Below are 18,625 nucleotides of genomic sequence, written 5' to 3' on the forward strand. Positions count from 1 at the left end.
TCTCAGTGGGGAAATTTAACCATATGGTAAGGAGAGAATTAGAATTTCATCACATTAGAGCAAAATGTAATGAAAAGAGTCCAACACCTGGGGCCAACTCCGAAAGACACAATTAAAAGGTTTTTAATGAAACCAGAGAAACCAAAAAATTTTCATAGCCTTCAGTAATCCTGCCACATAAGAATGATTTGGAAGTGTTGGGAAATATTGTTTTTTTTACTGATATCATAAGAATGAAAACCTGCCACTAAATACTCTGAGTGCTAACAGAAAGGCGAGAGCGAGCTGCTCGCCTCAAGCATCACAGGAGTAGTGGGACAAAATCCTGACCGACCCTCGGGCTTCCACTTCAGCTTTTGGAAGAGTGCAGAGGAGAGTGTTCCCGGCTCCGAGGAGGAGCCCCAAGAGAGGAGCAGGGCTCGGAGTACCCGGGTGACCGAGGCCGCCTCGCCCCGACACCGGCGGCGGCATCCCTGCGTTGGGGACAAGAGCAGGGGGGCTCCGGCCGAGCCGGGCTCGCTGGAGGGAGGCAGGAGGGCACGGACCCGCCAAGAGTTGGTCAGTCGCAGCAAAAAATGAATTTTAAAAAGTTTTGTGGGTTTTTGCCCTTTCTCTTCCCGCTCTCTCTCTTCCCCAGATCCGTTCATTTTCAAGGTAACTGATGGGGCTTTATGTTTTTTATAGGGACACGGGGGATAATCACTCGCTAGCAGCAATCTGCTACTTGAAAAGGGATAAGGGAAGGAGGAGGGGAACCTCCCCGTAGTTTGGTCTCCGTTTGTTGGAGGGGGGGTGGGGAGAGGGAGGACTGGGGACCACCCGCCTCCCAAGGAAGCAAGGTGGACTTTGGCGGTGGGCAGGAGTGGGCACGACGGCTGGGGCTGCTCCGGGGGGTTTCAATTTTATGTTTTTCTTTCCCAGGCGATGCTTTTCGGGAAGACGGGTGGGGGTGGGAGGGAGCTATAAGTTAATGTAAATGCAGGGGGTGGGTGGGCTGGGGGGAGAGGGTGTCACTCCCGACTCCACGGCTAAGTTAGCAGAAGTCTGCTGGCAGCACTCGGAAGGAGAAGTGTTGAAGTGGGCTTTTCTGCAGTGCAGGGCTGTAATTTGCTGAAGGAGGCAAAGAACATCCTTCGATCTAAGTAGGGCTTTTAGTGTGCTCATTGATGAGTGAAAGTCGCCACACATGTCAAGCTAAAGGCAGTTGTTGGGTTACTAACAGGACACAACGTCTTGCAAACATATGCGTTAAGCTGTGTATACAGATGGCAGGGAGAATAATGGAGCAGGCGCCTCTTATAAAGCTCTAGCTGCTGCCTGTCTTCAGACCTGGGAATATTCAGACTCAGGGCCAGATAGCGCCTGGGATTGTTTGTTACCGTTTTAATCCTATTAATTAAAACGTTAACCTGATTGGGTAGAAAGCTCTGTCCCAACAGGCGAGTCTTCTTCATAATAACCTACTCTCAGAGATAATGATGTAAAAGACTCCCCCGTCTGCGGCGGCTGCTGGTTGATGGGTCCGGAAATCTCTTGAAGGTGAATCCAAGCAAGATAAACGGTGGAAGCGGCTCCACTGGCAGCGCACAATGCCCCAGCGCGGCGCCTGCTGAGGGCGAGCCGGAGCCGCAGCCGGAGCCACAGCCACAGCCACAGCCACAGTCCGAGCCTCAGCCGCTGCCGGAGCCGCAGCCCGAGCCGGAGCCGCCGCCCGAGCCGGAGCCACAGCCGGAGCCGCAGCCGGAGCCGCAGTCCGAGCCGCCGCCGGAGCCAGAGAAGGGGCAGCCGCGGCGCCGGGCACGGCGCAGCTCCGGCGGGAGCCGGGAAACGATTTCTGCCAGCGGGACGCCGGGGAGCCGCCCGCCGCGGCGCGGAGCCTTGGAGGAGCGGGCCGGGAGCTGAGGGGGGCGGAGGAGGCGGAGGCGAGCGGGGCGCCGATGGAGCGGGCGCTGGGGCTGCCCGCAGAAGAGGACCTCTTCCACAAGAGCCTCGCCGCCTCGGCCAAGCGCATGGAGTCCGCCTTCCGCTCGCCCCCGGGGCTCGACCTTTCCCACCCCCGCGACCGCCAGCCCTCGCCGCTCGCCTGCTACGAGGCGTCGGAGCCCGAGGCGCTGCTGCAGCCCGGAGTCGGCGGCGACCCGCTGGCGCTGCCGCCGGGCTCCGTCTGCGTCAAGTACGGCGAGAGCGCCAGCCGCAGCTCGGTGGCCGAGAGCAGCGGCGGCGAGCAGAGCCCCGACGACGACAGCGACGGCCGCTGCGAGCTGGTGCTGCGCGGCGCCGGGGGGGACCCGCGCGTGGCCTCGCCGGCGGCGGGCGGCGGCGGAGGGGGGGGGCGGGGGGCTGAAGGCGGCCGAGGGCAGCTGCTCCAACAGCCACGGGCACGGCGGCAGCAAGAAGTCCAAGGAGCAGAAGGCGCTGCGGCTCAACATCAACGCGCGGGAGCGGCGGCGGATGCACGACCTGAACGACGCGCTGGACGAGCTGCGGGCGGTCATCCCCTACGCGCACAGCCCCTCGGTGCGGAAGCTCTCCAAGATCGCCACGCTCCTCCTGGCCAAGAACTACATCCTGATGCAGGCGCAGGCCCTGGAGGAGATGCGGCGCTTGGTGGCTTATCTCAACCAGGGCCAGGCCATCTCGGCCGCCTCCCTGCCCAGCTCCGCCGCGGCGGCGGCGGCGGCGGCGGCGGCGCTGCACCCCGCCCTCGGCGCCTACGAGCAGGCGGCCGGCTACCCCTTCAGCGCCGGGCTGCCCCCCGCCACCTCCTGCCCGGAGAAATGTGCCATCTTCAACAGCGTCTCCTCCAGCCTCTGCAAACAGTGCACGGAGAAGCCTTAAGCGCCGCCGCCGTGGCCGCCCCCCGCCGCCGCCGCGGCCCCGGGGAGCGGCGACAGCCGGCGGAGCGGTCCCGGGCCGGGGGGGCGCGGAGGCGGCGCAGGGACTGAGCGCTGCCCGGCCCCGCCGCCCTCCGCCCGGACTCGCCTCGCCCTTGCCCCCGGTGCCGCCGAGCCGGGACCGCGGCGGGAGCGGCGAGCGGCGGGGAGGGGGCGCGGGCCGGGGGCGCCGGGCAGGGGGGAAGGCCCGGCCCGGGGGGCTCGCTGAGAGTCCGGACAAAGGAGAGGCCGGGAAATAGCAGGCCGGGCTGGGAGCCGGGGCTGTCGCCGGGGACAAATCAGAGAGGGCACTTGAACATAGATTTTTTTTTTTAATTAATTATTAGCAGTATTATTATTATTATTATTCTGAGCCAGGAAACAAACAAACTTGAAATGTAAACTTATTATTTAAGTGACTCGCAGAAACAAAGAGACTGGACCATTGCTAAGGAAGACTTTGTATTTTTTATCGTCTCTAAACTTTGATCCTGTGAAAATGCGCAAAGTTTGGTGAGAGTGATTTAAAAAAATCGAGAGAGTTAAAAAAAGACAAAAAATAACTGATCAAAACCCCTACTCCGTATCGCTGAAAGTATCGCATTTTTAAAGAAATATTTATGTGCACCTTGTTTCTTTCCACTTTGCAATGATGTATAAACAAGACGTGCTATTTATTTGTTATTCTTTAAAATGACCCTTCCACGCCAACAATATGTGTTAAGGTCATGGGTCTTATGTGCAGTTACTTTAAATGCTTCTAAAATTCTGTTTATGGATTAACTTAAACTGTGTGCCAAGTGTTTAAAACATTTATTTGCCAACAACATATAACCAGAAATGTTGATGTATCTGAGCTGCTTAGGTTTATGAAAGGTCATCTGGATTTTAAGTTGCATCATTCCTGTATTTAAATTGAGCTTTAATAAATTGCTTCAGTCCAAAAATTACAGGAAAAGTGTATTCTTAATTGCTCAACCAACTGATTTTTGAAAGGGTATTCTTTGCATTATAACAGGTAATAACTATTTACTTTTACAAGGCATCAGAGCAATAGCTGCTACAAGAACACTTGCCAAGCCAATGTTTTCCCAGGCGCTGTGTTTTCGAAGGTATAATTTAAACCGCTTTTAATGTGTATGTAAATTATTCTGACTGTGGATAATTATTTAAGTTTAAATACTTTAAATACTTTAGGCTGATTTACAGAACGCGTGGAATTCTTCTCTTCCTTTTTCAGGGGATGTGGGGGGCGGGTTTTGATTTTTTTTTAATTAATTTTTTTTTTTTTTAAAGAAAAATGAGAGATGAAAAGCAAGAAGTAGCTATTTACCCAAAGTGAGCCTTCAGTTTGAGTTTGCATGGCTGGGTGGCTGTCTCTCTGCCATTTGTAAATCAAGATTTTTTTTTTTAATTTTCTTTTTTTTTTCTTTTCAAAAACGAGTCCTGCTTTTTTCCACTACTTGCAGATAATACAAATTCGGACTGTCAGGTTGGATGGCAAAATAGGAGCCATGATGGATCTCTTGGCAGGTCACGGATGTGTAAAGAGTGATATATATTAAATAGGTCAATCAGATTATGACAGCAATGTACGATCGTTTGTATGTGTATCTATGTCGGAAAGAATCTTTATTAAAATATTTTGAACAAACGCTTGTATTACGCTGTGCTTTGTTAAGCATATCCATCCAGATTAAAGAAGCTGGATGGTGGGGGTGGGTCGTTTTCTTTCCTTTGCCTTGCTCTGAGCGCGCCCCAGAACCCTCCTCATCACCCCACTCCCGGCTCCGGGTGTCCCAGGCAGCGATGGGAGAAGTTTTTCCTCCCTGGCTGCGTTCCTCCCGCTCCCGAGGCAGGCGGCCCCCGGCGCTGCGCGGCGGTCGTGGGGCAGCGCTTGGCCCTGCCCTGCCCTGCCCTGCCCGGCCCTGCCCGCCCCGCGGCCCCACGCCCGCCCCGAGCCGCGCGGTGGATGCTCCGCGGGATGCGCTGCAGCACCGCCCCCCCGCCTCCTCCCGACCCGCGAGTGTTGGAGCCGCCCCTCCCCCGGCGGCCCCTCCGCCCTGCCCCAGAGCCGAGGGCAGCGGGAGCGGGCTGGGAGCCCCCCAGGCCGCCTGCTCGGCGCTGAGCCCGGGCCGGGGTCCCGGCGCTGCGGCTCCCCCTCCCCTCGGGCCGGCGCCGGGTGTCCGCGGAGCCGCCTCTCCCAACGGCAGCACCGCAGGCGGGGGAAGGGTATAAATATTTTCTGCTCCACTTCCCATCAAAAAAGATTAATCAGAACCTGTAACTTTTCAGGAAACATAACTGTAAAGTGCCACGGAGCTGTGGGAAGGCAGCCCAGAGAGGGTGGGCAGATCAGCCCCCAGGCGCAAGGAGAAGCGTCTCTCAGCATTTACTAGACAAAGGCTGGGTGCGTCTAATTATGATTATTAAAACAATTTCCATGACGATGTCTAATATTATGTTAATTTGAAAACAACTGTGTATGAAAACTGTCGACTATAATACCTAAATTCATTTAATGAAACACATCGTTAAGGCAATTAAACCTCCTGGATGTGATTAAGGAACATAATTACGACACTGTTCTGCGCCATAATTGGGTGTCTTTAATCAAGGGGTAAAGTGATCAGCAACACAGCCATTAGTTTGTATTGTTCTGTCTCTGCTGTCCATCATTCTGATTAGGAATTAACCACCGCCACCAGCTTGGCGTGGTGCGTGCCTGTGTGTGTGTCTGTGTGAGTGTGTGTGCGTGCATATGACATCGCAGGACACATTTGCTGCAATATTTACCGCCTAATGTCTCTGGCTACCGAGCGGGCTTCCTTCCCGGAGAGGTTCCCTTGGAAGGCGCGGGCGCTGCTCGGCTTTGCCCGGCCGTGGGGTGGGGGACAACAGGCCGGGTCCCAGCAAACTCCTGGAGCGGCCGGGACCCAAGGTGGGGAGGAAGCGAGGGGCTGGGGGAGGCCCAGCCCTGCCTCCCGGCTCCCGTGGCCGGGGACAGGGTCCCAAGTGTGCGGGCCGGGCCTGGAGCGCTCCCCGGGGCTCTGGGGAGCGATGTCTGGGGCACATGGAGAGAGCTGTCCGCTCTCCGCTCCCCGCCTGCCTCTGCCTCGAGCGACGGGACAGCGGAATGAAAATCTTTGTCATTGCTGGCTACCGCTGCCGCCCGACTTTGGGCTCTCTTGCTCCCTCTTCGACTGCTTCGGAGGGGGCGAGGGGTCCGTGCCAGGCAGGGGTGCTGCCACTGCCGGCCCCGCTCTCCGGTCGCGCTGCGCCGGGCATCCTCCCTGGGAAGCGGCGCGAAGCCACTGGGCCAGTCCCTGAGCGGGTCCTGCCAATGCAAGCGTGAGGTGTGCCGGGCTGGGGGGAGGAGAGAGGCTCCCCCGCCCGCCTTAAAGCTTCACTTAGCCAGAAATGAACATGTACCCTTTCAAAAGAGCTTCTTCCCCGTTCCCAATCGCCCCACGGAACCGGGATCTCCCTCGGCCTCATCCGGAGCTCCGTCTGCCCCCGCCGCCCAGCCTGGCTCCCTTCCCCGGCCCCTTACCCCGGCTCGGAGCCTAGATTGTCCCAGCATGAGTGACATTGGCTTTCCTAATGTAATGACTTATGAAAGATATAATCATGTGTTAAATTGAATCCTCCGCTTAACTGTTAATGGTGTGCTCTGGGCACATTTACGTATTAGATGCTATGGTAACTAATTACCACTAGAAGAAGGGATAATACACTTTCCAGACTTTGACAAATAATTATGAGTGTTCACATCCCTGCTAGCAGCAGTTGCAGCGGATCTGCTGGAATGAGTAAGTGAATAAATGAATGGGTAAGTGAACTTGTGTGCATGGAGGGGACTAGATAATGAATAGTGGTCAAGTGAGTTTTCTTATTAAAACCTTTAATGAAAATGTGATTTAGGGTGGAAGGGGGAAAAAAGTGCGACGCTGCCTCTAAACGTAATTAAATCGCGTAATATAAACATCAGAAACATAAATAAGTTTGCTTTTAATTAAAACTCAGCAGTCAGAGTAAATTATCCACGTGCTCGGAAACTTCTTCAAAGCAATTAACACTTCCTTTTTTTTTTTTTTTTTTTTTTTTTTTGGTGATGCTGGTGGCGGAGGGAGGTTGTTGGGGGGTAAAACAAACGAGCCGGCACTCCCGACTCTTTCCAGGATCATTTGTAACTGTGATCGCACCGTCCCTGCCCACAGGCCGGACTGATCCTGGGGCGCTAAGCAGTGGGCGAAGCTCCTTGTCGGAGCGGGACAAAAGTTTGGGCAAGTCACTCTGGGCCCCTCCGCGGATTCGCTGCTGCCCCTGGGCCCGGCCCCGCCTGGGAGAGCTCCGGCACCGGCGGAGCCCACGGAGGGCACAGGGCAGGCTCTCCCTGCAGCGCTGTGCGCGGCTCAGGCCGGCGCCGCAGGGGTTAAGCCGATTGTGTCCGCTCCGCGCTGCCATCCCGCCGGAGCCGGAGCCGGAGCGGGCACGGCTGCCCCGGCCCCCAGCCCCACGCGGGGGCTCCTCGCAGCCCTCCACGCCGCAGAGAGGACATCTGCTAAATGAGCACAGGGCTGCAGCCAGCCCCATCTACCCCCGGTCACTCATCAGCTCGGTGTCACCCAGCCCGCCCACACCCGCCCCCGAAGCGCTCCGGAGGGGAATCAGGTCTGGTTCGGCTCGTTCTCCAGCCTCGGGAAGGGTTAAATCCTTCCCCAAGCCCCTAGTTGCCCTTGTCCTCTCAACCTGATTCAGAGACGTGTAATAAAATAGGAAGCAAATTTATGGTCTGTTTCAAGCACTTTACTGCTGTATTTTTAAATTCATATATGCACATATAAGAACTATGATCTGTGAATAATTTGAAATGCTATAGGAAAATGATGTATTTTAGATCAAACATAACCGTTTTCTTACGTAATTGTCTCGGATTAAAATAAAAAAATAAAGATACATTTCGAAGAGAGACAAAGCTGAAAATCTAATGACAGCCATAAACTGCTAGACAGCCATAAATTAACGTCTTCATCAAACACTGAAGGGATCAGTGCCTATCTAAATCAACAATTATTTCTTCCGAGAAGTTGCAGAACAGATTGCCCCTTTAATACTATTTTTAAATCTTCATAATTGAGGATTAGGGAAAAACAATCGCCTTTCCAGAGTAAACCTCCTCTCCACCAGCCGAAGCCATCCAAACTCACCGAACACCCAGACCGCTTCCCTAGGAACCTCCTCGGGGGCCCCTTGTCCCACTGCAGCATCCCTGGGAGCTCGTGATGCTTTTAGGAAAGGGCATGCAGGAGTCTTTCCTCACCCCCCTCTCCCCTGATTTTTGTCGCGGGCCGGGGGAGGTGGGAGCGCAGGGAGCACAAGCCGGCGGCAGGAGCCCGGCGGGCAGCGGGCGGGGATGCGGGGATGCAGGAGGGCGAGGATGCGGGGATGCGGGGATGCAGGAGGGCGAGGATGCGGGGATGAGGGGATGCGGGGATGAGGGGATGCAGGGATGCGGGGATGCGGGGATGCGGGGATTCGGGTCCCGCCGCCGCCGCGGGCCGGGGGCATCCCGGAGCGGCAGCATCCCCCGGTGCTTCCAACAGCAGCTCAACTAATGCCCATCCGCTTTCCAGGTTCAAAGCTTTAGCGAGGCGGCACTTCTCCCAGCTGCAGCCACCTGCGAAGCCGGTTTTGCAAGAGGCTGCTGTAAAGAATTCATTTTTTAAAGGCAACTGAAAGATACGTTGTGAAGAGAGGCGATTCACTGGCTCGCAAGATGGAAATTAGACAGGGAGAGACTTGCTGCCTGTAGGAGATTAGCGAGCGACTAAACTGTTTGGAAGAAAGAGGTAGTGGGAAAGATGAGCTGATGGGGAAGAAGTCGCTGTCAAAAGTCATCACAGGGTGTTTGCCTACTGACTTTTACTCTCCCTGTAGCCAGAACTTAGACTTTTATTCAACTTTTCTGTACTCATAGCTACTGGTTTTGGGGAAAAGAAAAATAAACCGACACATTAGTGTCAAAATGGGTTTAACAAATCTTTGAAGATAGAAAGAATCCTGCAAGGGTTCTAGCCAGAACAGCTGAAGCTTAGGCTACTTTTGATTATTTATTTTGGTGTGAATAGTTTTGAAGACGAGCACATTTCTACTATTCTGAATGATGTACTCATACAACGTCAGTAAATGAGATCCCAGGAAAGCCTGATGCATAGAATAAACACAGAACTGGTTTATATGAGGATCAACACCCCACCACAGCTTCCTTGCTTTCACTTTAAAATGAAACATTGTCTACTTTTTTAATATGCTATTATATATATTTATTTATTTATTGCTAATTATAAACATAGACAATAACTTAAGGATCATGATACTTTCATAAACATACCTTTGAGGGGTGTTTTTGTAATGAGATAATTTTTCTGTTATGTAGTAGGTGTGGAGACATGACTAGCCAGGGTGCATAGGCTGGTTTAGGTAGTAGATAGGAAAATACTTCAGTTTCTATGGTCTGGCAGCTAGAATAGTTCTATTCATATGAGTTAAGCATATGCATATTTTGATACCTTGAACAGTTTTAAAATACAGTGCTATACAAGTAAAATCAAGACAGTACCTAGTATCAAATCAAATACTAGATAAAATACAGTGCTAGGGGATCTCACTAACTCCTTCCTTTCGAGCTATCTTTCAGACCATTATGGAAAGCTCACTCAGAAATGTGCCCTTTAAGAAATCTCAAACAATGCCACTTTTTAATGTATAAATTTCAATAACTGCTAATGTAGCCTGGAGTTAGAACAATTGCACAGCTACACACACATTTACCAAACCCAGAAAATGCTGCAGGTCTGTCTTCTCTAGGAAGCATCTTCAGTAACCCTCACAGACATACCTGACAAGCATTTCTGCATAAAGGAATGGAGAAACACCGATGTCTTTAGGGTACAGCCTTCCTATTAAATACCTGGAGAACTCAGCAGCTACAGTGATACCTAGAAAAGCCAAGTTGTGCTTTGCTGGTGCAGTGCTGTGCATCGCAACAATTTCATTCATATCCCCTTTTAAAATGAATGATCTGTGAAGAGAGAGTATTTTACTTTAGGTAGTACATCTTGTACTACATGGAGGTTTGCAAAAGTAAAAGCCTAGGAGTTGTACTTAGGAATCACTAGTGAACTGCAGATCTTTATATTAATTTTGAATAATGTCCTAAGAATGTCAGAAGTACCACTATTTTAATCTCACCTGATGAGAATTGGCTTATGTTTCCTCGTGGAGGGGGTGTGATTAAAAAGACTCGCTACTTTGCAATATTCAGACGAGTTTCTGTATTTCACTGCTGAATTAAATGCTTTTTTTTTAAATTACAGAAATACCTGTCAAGATCAAGTAACAAAAAAATGTAGTATGTTAAAATAATAATTAAAAAATTAAAGCAATAGTTGTGAATCTGTGAGAAAAGCATAAGCATAAGCTGGAAAAAATAACACAGACAATCATTCAATATTAAAATAGATATATTCCTTTTTATTGTGCCCTTGAAATACAAAATTTCTTTAAGATGTTAGATTACTAAAATAATGAATTTTCTATTTTCTTGCTCAGGAGTACCTTAGTTGATCTAGGAGCCTGAACAATGGATATTAACTGTTAAAGTAGAACGTAGCCATTGTTCATCTATATACAAGTTGTGAGTTTGCAAAATTAAGAGCACTTCACAATCTCTTGAATGACCATTCAATAATGACAAAATAAAAGATCATGTAAAATTCTACAAGAAAAATTCACAGACCAGTAATTATTCATAAAAATAGCAATGCCAAAAATAGTCACATGCAGCTGGCTTAAAAGCATAAAGAACAACTCCTACATGGTTTTTTATTATTAATTAGGACATATTGACAGATATGAAAATCTAATTTGCAAACAGGTACAGATATACTAGATGGTTTCCTAAATAATGTAACATTTTAAAAAGTTTACAATAGCATCTAGCAGTACTAAGTGCCAGCATGAAAATGGAGAACATTCAATCTGTAAATTAAAATAAGAAGAATAATTAAAAAACTATGTATTAGCATTCACATTAGTTCATGATAAATTACCTTTCTTCTTGGGTGCTATAAAGGGCCAGAGTGACTTAATAAAACTATTTTTTTAAATGAGAAAAAAGGTGCTTATATATTTTTTAATAGCAGAAGATAGTATTGATACAGTCATAGACACCAACAACTCACAGTCAGAGGCTGGTAGTGACCAGCCGAGTCACATGTCAGACTGATGGGTGAGTGCACCAATTCCTCAGGGAACAGTAGAGGAATTCAGGGGTACCCATGTGCTCCTCCTGCCTGATCCTGCACCGCCAGGTCTGTGGATGCCCCCAGAAGGCATGGCTGGGCTGGCAGGGCAGAGCCCCCTGCTGAAGTGGAGAGGTGGGAGAGGGAAGCGCAGGTCTGCCTCCTCCCACCCTGCCCCGCAGCCCCACTGAACGCTGGCAAAGGGCACTGCTCTTTCTGCCTAGATGGCTTTGTCTCTTCGTGCTCCAGTGACAGACACTCAGAGCTGCACAGTCCTGGGTCCTGCAGCCAAGGAGGTCATCAAAAAGGGTCTTGTACCCTATGCAATGAAACATGCTCTTCTTGGCACAGTACCCTGCAGCTAGCTTGGCTCCAGCTGGGACTTTTGGGGATGCTATTCCCTGTTGTGCTGTCTCAGCTTATTGACCAGGAATACCAACACCATGGGCCTTTCAGTCCTGCTCCATGGAGACTGAGTCACCCTGGTCAGACCAGCTGCTGCCCATCAGTATGTCCCCTCCTCAGTGGCTGAATGCACGGACCAGAAGGGCTTAACCTCCCTGTCCACCTCCAGCTCTCACGGCTTTACATGGGGTGAGGCTTTCCTCCTCAGCAGCTGAGGTGTGCCAAGGTAGTGATGCATTGCTTACCAGCCAAACCAATCTGCCAGGAGCCTGGGTTACCAGGGACACAATTCCAGGCCAGGCTGGGCAGACCCTGCCTTGCATTTGATTATTTTGGTTCTTGAGCAAAAAGAGCAAGCATTTTTAACCCAGCAGAATGTTGGTCTCTTGTGTGGTGCTCTCTAACTCTGATGCAAGGTCTCCAAGCAGCTTCATAGAGGTTTCATCCAACTCCTAGAAAAGACTCTGACCCTTTTCTCTCTTTTTTTTTTTTTTTAAATGGAGCATACCATACAGATTTAATTTGCTACTTTGGAGACAATCTAGTTCTTCTTTTAATTTCAGAATAGATACCATAAAAATTGATCAGCAATTAATCTGAAACTACTAATTATTTGCATGTACTTTTGGCACAGTCCTATTATGCCCTATCAAATTATGCAGCAGCCAGTGATACTCTAATTCAAAATCCGAAAAATAGAATACAATTATAAAAAAGAGGCTTCTGTTTAAAACAAATACCCACTGTTTTTTTTGCAGTTGCTTCAGGTTTGTTTTAAAGTTGGATGCCAAAAAGGATTCATCATAATTGTAGCATGAGACATTTTACAGCTTACATATAAGCAATAATGGAATACAATCAACAGTGTAATGATATCAACATTCCCTCTCTCAATAAACCAGGCTCTAATGTCCAAAGTGGATTGTGAGCTACAGCTGAGTACAGAATAGCTTCTACAGAGTAACCACAGGAGTAAGTAACCTGAGTACAAGAATGTCTCCATAAAAAACAATTTTACTTTGTGGCACAAAACAATAATCAGCTTTTGCTGTTGATCAAATGTGGAAGTAAAGTTAAAGCATTTAATCAACTGCAAAGTCCATTTAATGTAAGTAATTTAATGTAAGTAATGTCCTAATTTGTAGACATTATTGATATTATATATGAAGAGAAAATGTTTATACGATATATCTCAAAAAACCACTATTTCATTCATGGAGGACTTGGAATGTGGCTATAGCAACCTCTGAAAGTCTTTCTACTGATGATGACACTTATTTAGGGTATGTGCTTTACACAAATAACTGAACAGGCTTCTACAAAAATAACAATAAGTAATTCTTAGTATGTAGGTAGTAGTTTTCATCCATAGGCCATCAAGTGCCATATAGATTAGTAGAATTTCTGATTTTGAAAGACGTACTCTGCCACATCCCAAAGAGAGTTGTTTTTTTAGGAAGACAAGGCAAGGCCCACAGATGTGGCTATTCTGCCATTACAATTATCATCTTGGCAAACTGAGACTGGACAGCCACGGGAATCCTCATCAATCTCTGAAGTGATGGCTGGGAAGAGAGACAGAGTCTAAACTCTCAGATTTTGTGCACTAGGAAATTAATTTTCCAAACAAGAGCTGGGCACCCAGTGAAGCAGGTTGGGCAGCCAGTATAAACTTCTGTGGCTGCCCAGGGTTTTCACTTGCTCAAATTTTGGCCCCAGGGAAGGGCCTGTTTTCCAATTTGCAGATGGACAGGTCTGTTTCCAAACACAGGTCACACTACTTTGCCTAACAACTTAGGCAAGGTAAAACAATGTTAAAAAGCATTTTTAGATACCAGACTTGCCCTTGAAACTGTCTTCCTGTTTTGCCTTTTTGGAGAAATGAACAAACTTAAGAAACGGTCAAAACAAATGCATGAACATGTTACTAAGAAACAGTGAGAGAAAGAGAAGCTAATTTTCGAGGTGATAATTTCAAATGGGCTTCTATATTTTCTCCCTGAAGAACATGCTTTTTTGGGGGGGCTCAAGAGCCAAAATAGATAATTTAGGCTTGATCGAGAGCCTATTAAAATCAACAGAACTTCTCTTCTGATGTTAAAATGATTGCAGGAAAGAAATCACATGTTTTAAATTTTTAAACTGCACCAAAAAAAAAAAAAAAAAAAAAAGGAAAAGGAGCAAGAAAGCAAAGCATTCACCATCAGTACATAAACCTGAAGTTAGAAAAGTGTTTTCAGTAAGACATTCTTGCAAATCATCCTCCACCACCCCACACTTCCATCACATCTCCCAAGTAAAGGGCTCAAGGCCATGAAAGAAATAAAGTAACTATAAAGTTAGGATAATAATCACAAGAAGCTCCCCCTTTCTTGTTGTTATGCTTCTATGAGCAGATGCTGATATTCATGTAAGTGGCCTGGATTCATCCTCCCTGTAAATCCTGCTCATCTCACAACCAAGAGTATGGGGATGCACCTTGTAGAGATGCTGGGCTATTTACTTGGCCAGACTCTGGTCACATCATCTCACTTCTCACAACTCAAGCAGGACAAATTGAGGCTGCACGTCCCTGCATCTGGTCTTTACCTCCAGCCCAACAGCTTTTCTCCTTAGAAACAAAGAGGAAGGAGGTAAAAGCAAAGAGGGAAAAGCAAACGTGTCCGAAAATATAAAGCTGAGTGATGAAACAGAGCAAACATGGAGATTAGTGGAAGGCATATAGGCAGCTGCTCAATTTCTTTAGGACCTTAGTTTGTAACGAAAGGCAATATCAACGTCTGGCAGGAGGATACCAAGGCCCATGCGACTGTTATCAAGTCTGACAGCTTTGTTTTCTGCTAGTTCTACATCAAAATGAGACAATAGTATGAAAAGAAACATCTTCATCTCATTCATCGCGAGGAACCTCCCTGGACACATGCTGATCCCAGAGCCAAAGGGCATTAGGAAATACTTCAGTTTTCTTCCTGCCTTGTAGAATGTGGTTTTCTTCTTGCCATTCTCTATGTATCGATCAAACTTATACTCCTGAAAATGAAAGAGAAAGAGAGAGACAGCGTGATATCTAACAAGGCAGTTACATGAGCTGCTTTCTTTGCACAATGGTAATGCGTCTGAAACCCAGAAAATAAGATAAAGAGGAAGACAAGGAGCTGACAGCTTCTTCTTTTTAGTTGGTTCCCTCAAGTTTCATTAACTCACATTACCTTCCCTGCAAAGAGCACTCTTTAAATCCACTTATTTAGCTTAGTCCTTTTACATCAAGCTCCTTCAACTTCCTCATCTCATCCACTGAGTGTCTGGCCTATATTGATTGTAATTAGATTTTGACCGCTTTGTAGCAGGGACAATGAACCTTAGTGGAAGGACAATTTTCTTGTAAAGCATCATACACACTCAGTGTGGTACATACATCATGAATAAGGATAATCTGCAAAATTCTGAAAATGCCTATGAATAAATTAGTGCATTGCACCAATTTTGCTCTTGCAAGCCAGAGCAAAATCCATCCTTCTTTTGCACCGAATGGTGCAGATTATTCGAAAACTCCAGCACTTTGCAGTCAGTTTTCCTTTCAGTTGGAGATGGTTGCTGCTTAATTTTTACATTTTACCTTCAAATATTTTGCTGCAAAAGCTGTGAGCAAGGCAGGACAATGCCAGTGACTAACCATTACAAAGAGGGTGTTTTCAAGTAAGGCTTGAGGTCACACTTGTAACCTACATTCCATAAATTGAACATATTTCTGACTATTTTTGACTAGCAGGATCCCTGTTTAGAGATAATTTGTGTTTTTGAATGAAGGAGATCTGGCATCCTCACTCAGTCAATGGCAAATTAACCACTTACAAAACCCTCCTGCATGCTTTGAATAAAAATGACAGGCACTTCTTGCTTATGGTCACTCATTAGCATTTGTCCTGCTTTGCATACATCTGCTATAGCAGCAGCCATTTGGAGCTGGCTGGGAACAAGTCAGTCAGACAGAAACCGACCTCAACTGATTAAAAAACCCCACACCACCACTAAAAATACACTGATACTGATCTACCCATTAGATTAAAGGCTCTGAAAATCATGCACTCCAGGTCTTGCTGTTGAGAAATGTCAGGGGAGGTGGTGAGTGAGAAAGGGAACGAATACTAGGCGCACTGGAGGGGATGTACCTTTGGGTGCTGAAGAGCAAGAGCTTATTTCACTAAATGACAGAGGCCTGGATTTTCCACAAATATAAAGGTGATTCTATGTCTGCTTCCACTGACAGGTAATTCATTTCAGTCTCTTTGAACATCCCAGCCAAAAGGAAGCAAGTTTTTTTTTTTTTTTTTTTTTTTTTTTTTTTTTTTTTTTTTTTTTTTTTTTTTTCTGCCAGGAAGTTATTGCTTCATTTGGAGCAGCACAGTAACAAAAATGAAAGCCCAGCATATCATAAGATTTACTTCCTGAATTCTAAATCCTGCTGGTCTAAAAAAGCACTGCTAAATATGAACTGCAATAGTTTAAAAACCCAACCCAGAGCTCTTCTCAAATGTTTTTACAAGGTGCACTTCTGGTATCTGGAGGAATTAAGCACTGTGTTATTGAACACACAGACACACTGGGTCAAACCTTATGCTTTCTTTGTCATATTAAGAGCTTTCTGAGACTTGCAATTGCTTTTAACAAAAAATAAATTGCTGTCTAAGGAACAGGGGAAACAGAAAACAAGTGTGAGACAGGAATGCAGACAATGACAGTGACATCAAACTCAGGGCTGCTGAAGTCCCTTGGGTTGAGTAGTGTTTCCTTAAAAGCTGGTTCACTGACTAATAAAGACCAATTTTTAAAAATGAAGGAATTTTCAGCCATGCACAAGGTCTCCTGAAAGAGACATGGTGGCTGACAGCAAGGAAAAGGTGAGGACACTGAGCAAAAGCAGGCAAAGAAGTTCTGTGTGGATGAGCTGCTACAAATATTATGAAAACTGAGTAATCTCCTGTGATTGATCTAAGTCTCCTTCTGTCACATACTGTATTTAGCTTTGTTTGGGAAGTCACCATAGAGGGTTTCCTGCAGGGTTTCCTGATTCTTACTCTATGGGTTTTGCAGAGTTCATTTACTGAGCTCTATAACTAGCTGAGATAGAATTTAGGGTTTCACTTATACACTTTATAGAAAACTGACTAATTTATTTAGGCCTTAATGGGTGGAGAAAGAGGTCAGAAATATATGCTTACACACTTACACAATATGGTGCCAAAGCACAAGATAGCTTGAACTTAAATTTATGTATCCAGGAGAAAAAGCATTGCTACAAAATTATCTCATCAAGCTGCCTGTTTTCCCAGGAAAAGTTTTCCCTAAATACATGACAAGCTCAAGACTGCACCTTTCAAAAAATTCATTCTCCATCTCTATCTGATCCTCAGTAGTTATTGTTGAAAGCACACTGCATATTTTAAGAACCAAACAGAACAGTGATTTCCCCACTTTTCGAGAGGGGCCCATGTGCTGAAATCAATGTACTGCAATGTGTGGATTGCTCATTCACTATCAAAAAGATAAAATATATGAACTAAAGCTGTACTGTGAAAGCTGAGCAGAGCTGATACTAAGCAGATATATTCAAGCAATGGAAATATGGTAATATATTCTGGCAATTATTGGATAAGGGAGGAGATCAGTTTCCACACTGATGCTTTTGGTCTAGGACCTAAACAAACAGATGGACTTTTGACAAATCAATAACGTTCTCCAAAATAAAGTGTTAAGGATAAAATTAAAAAAAAAAAGCAGCTTATTTGTTAGCTGTTATCTATCCTTTTTAAGGATAAAAATATTAATCAACTATTTGCCAATAGATGAATTATTTTTAAAACCCTGATTTTCTCTGCAGGCTTTATCTTCATTTTTGGGTGGGGACAGCCAGCAGAGCTCCCCTGAATGTAATTTTCATCCTCGTGGCTCCAGTGTTCATCCCAGTGACTATACCTTACTCCTGCTGACTCCAACATGCTCCACACCTCCTCTCACTGAGGCTGGCAGAGCTCCTACACAACGAAATGCTGTCCTGCACCAACGAGGCACTTGAATCTCATCTTTTCTTTGCAAGCTCTCATCTTTAAATTCCTGAAAGGGAGAGCTTCGTGGAGCAACGTCTCTAACACGGGCTTTCTATAAACATGTAAAAAATCCAGTTCCTTTCTTCTTTGGCTCAAATGCCAAAGATGGAAATCAGCATGGCTGGGAGACAGCCATTTGCTTAGGAAAACAGGGGTGAGGAATGGATGAGGTACAAGCTCTTGCCTCTCAGGCAGACGAGCCATTTAACAGCATCAGCGTGCACCCTTGCTCTTTCTTGCTCTTCCTCTGTGGCACCCTGGGCTGGGGACAGCAATCTGGGGAGCAACCTAGCCCAGAGGAGGACTAGTCAATTTGCATGCAGGTGGTGAACTTCTGAAGCTGTATTATAGCTGAGGCAGGGTGGATTAATTTTGAGTCTTTGATATTCATTAACTTGAGCGTCAGAGAAAAATACAAGGAGATGACACAATTACCCTCCGAGCTTCGCTGCAGAGCAACAGCTTTACAGTCTCAAGTTCACAACACTCTAATTGATCAAGAAGGGGTGAATCCCTACGAAGGGAGGTGAAAAAGCATAAGGCTCAAGCAAGACACTGCTATTATAGGGCTTCAGAGAGTCAATGATGCTTTGCGGGCACTTAGCTAAATGGCCCACATTATTTGCTATTTAAACCACCTTCTATTATTCAGCCCTCCTTGGGTATCAAATGATCCACTGCCAAACAAAGCCCACATTTAGCCTAAAGTTTATGGTAGTCAGTGTGCAATTGTCAATTCCTTTGAAAGCAGTCGCAGTCAGTCTCATCACCATATTTCTCTCTTCAGGCCATGAATCCTTTGACCTGCAGGGCCCTAGAAAATACATCTGAAACTAGGAAGATTTGTTCCACAAGAAGGAACAGCAGTAAAAAAACACAAAACAAAAAAAAACCAAAACAACCGCAGATCACAAAAGGCTTGGCTGCTTCGATGTGC

The 18,625-nt window shown here is 46.9% G+C and overlaps 2 protein-coding genes across 3 annotated transcripts in view; one reads left to right on the forward strand and one right to left on the reverse strand.

Moving 5' to 3' along the window:
• The first annotated feature begins 1,937 nt into the window (after positions 1-1,937).
• On the forward strand, positions 1,938-2,839 carry BHLHE22 (basic helix-loop-helix family member e22). Its single transcript, XM_059486826.1, is given in 2 exon segments — positions 1,938-2,324; positions 2,326-2,839. Coding segments are annotated over 2 exon segments (900 nt in total). The 3' UTR covers position 2,839.
• Positions 2,840-10,381: 7,542 nt separating this feature from the next.
• Positions 10,382-18,625, reverse strand: part of LOC132072626 (cytochrome P450 7B1) — a 125,264-nt gene continuing 117,020 nt past the window's right edge. For both annotated transcript variants that reach the window (XM_059471071.1, XM_059471077.1), the window contains one exon: positions 10,382-14,614. In XM_059471071.1, coding sequence (XP_059327054.1) covers positions 14,327-14,614 — 288 coding nt within the window. In that variant the 3' untranslated portion in view covers positions 10,382-14,326. The remainder of the gene's footprint in view (positions 14,615-18,625) is intronic.

The sequence above is a fragment of the Ammospiza nelsoni genome, chromosome 1 (assembly GCF_027579445.1).
Source record: "Ammospiza nelsoni isolate bAmmNel1 chromosome 1, bAmmNel1.pri, whole genome shotgun sequence".
In the NCBI taxonomy this organism is placed as follows: Eukaryota; Metazoa; Chordata; class Aves; order Passeriformes; family Passerellidae; genus Ammospiza; species Ammospiza nelsoni.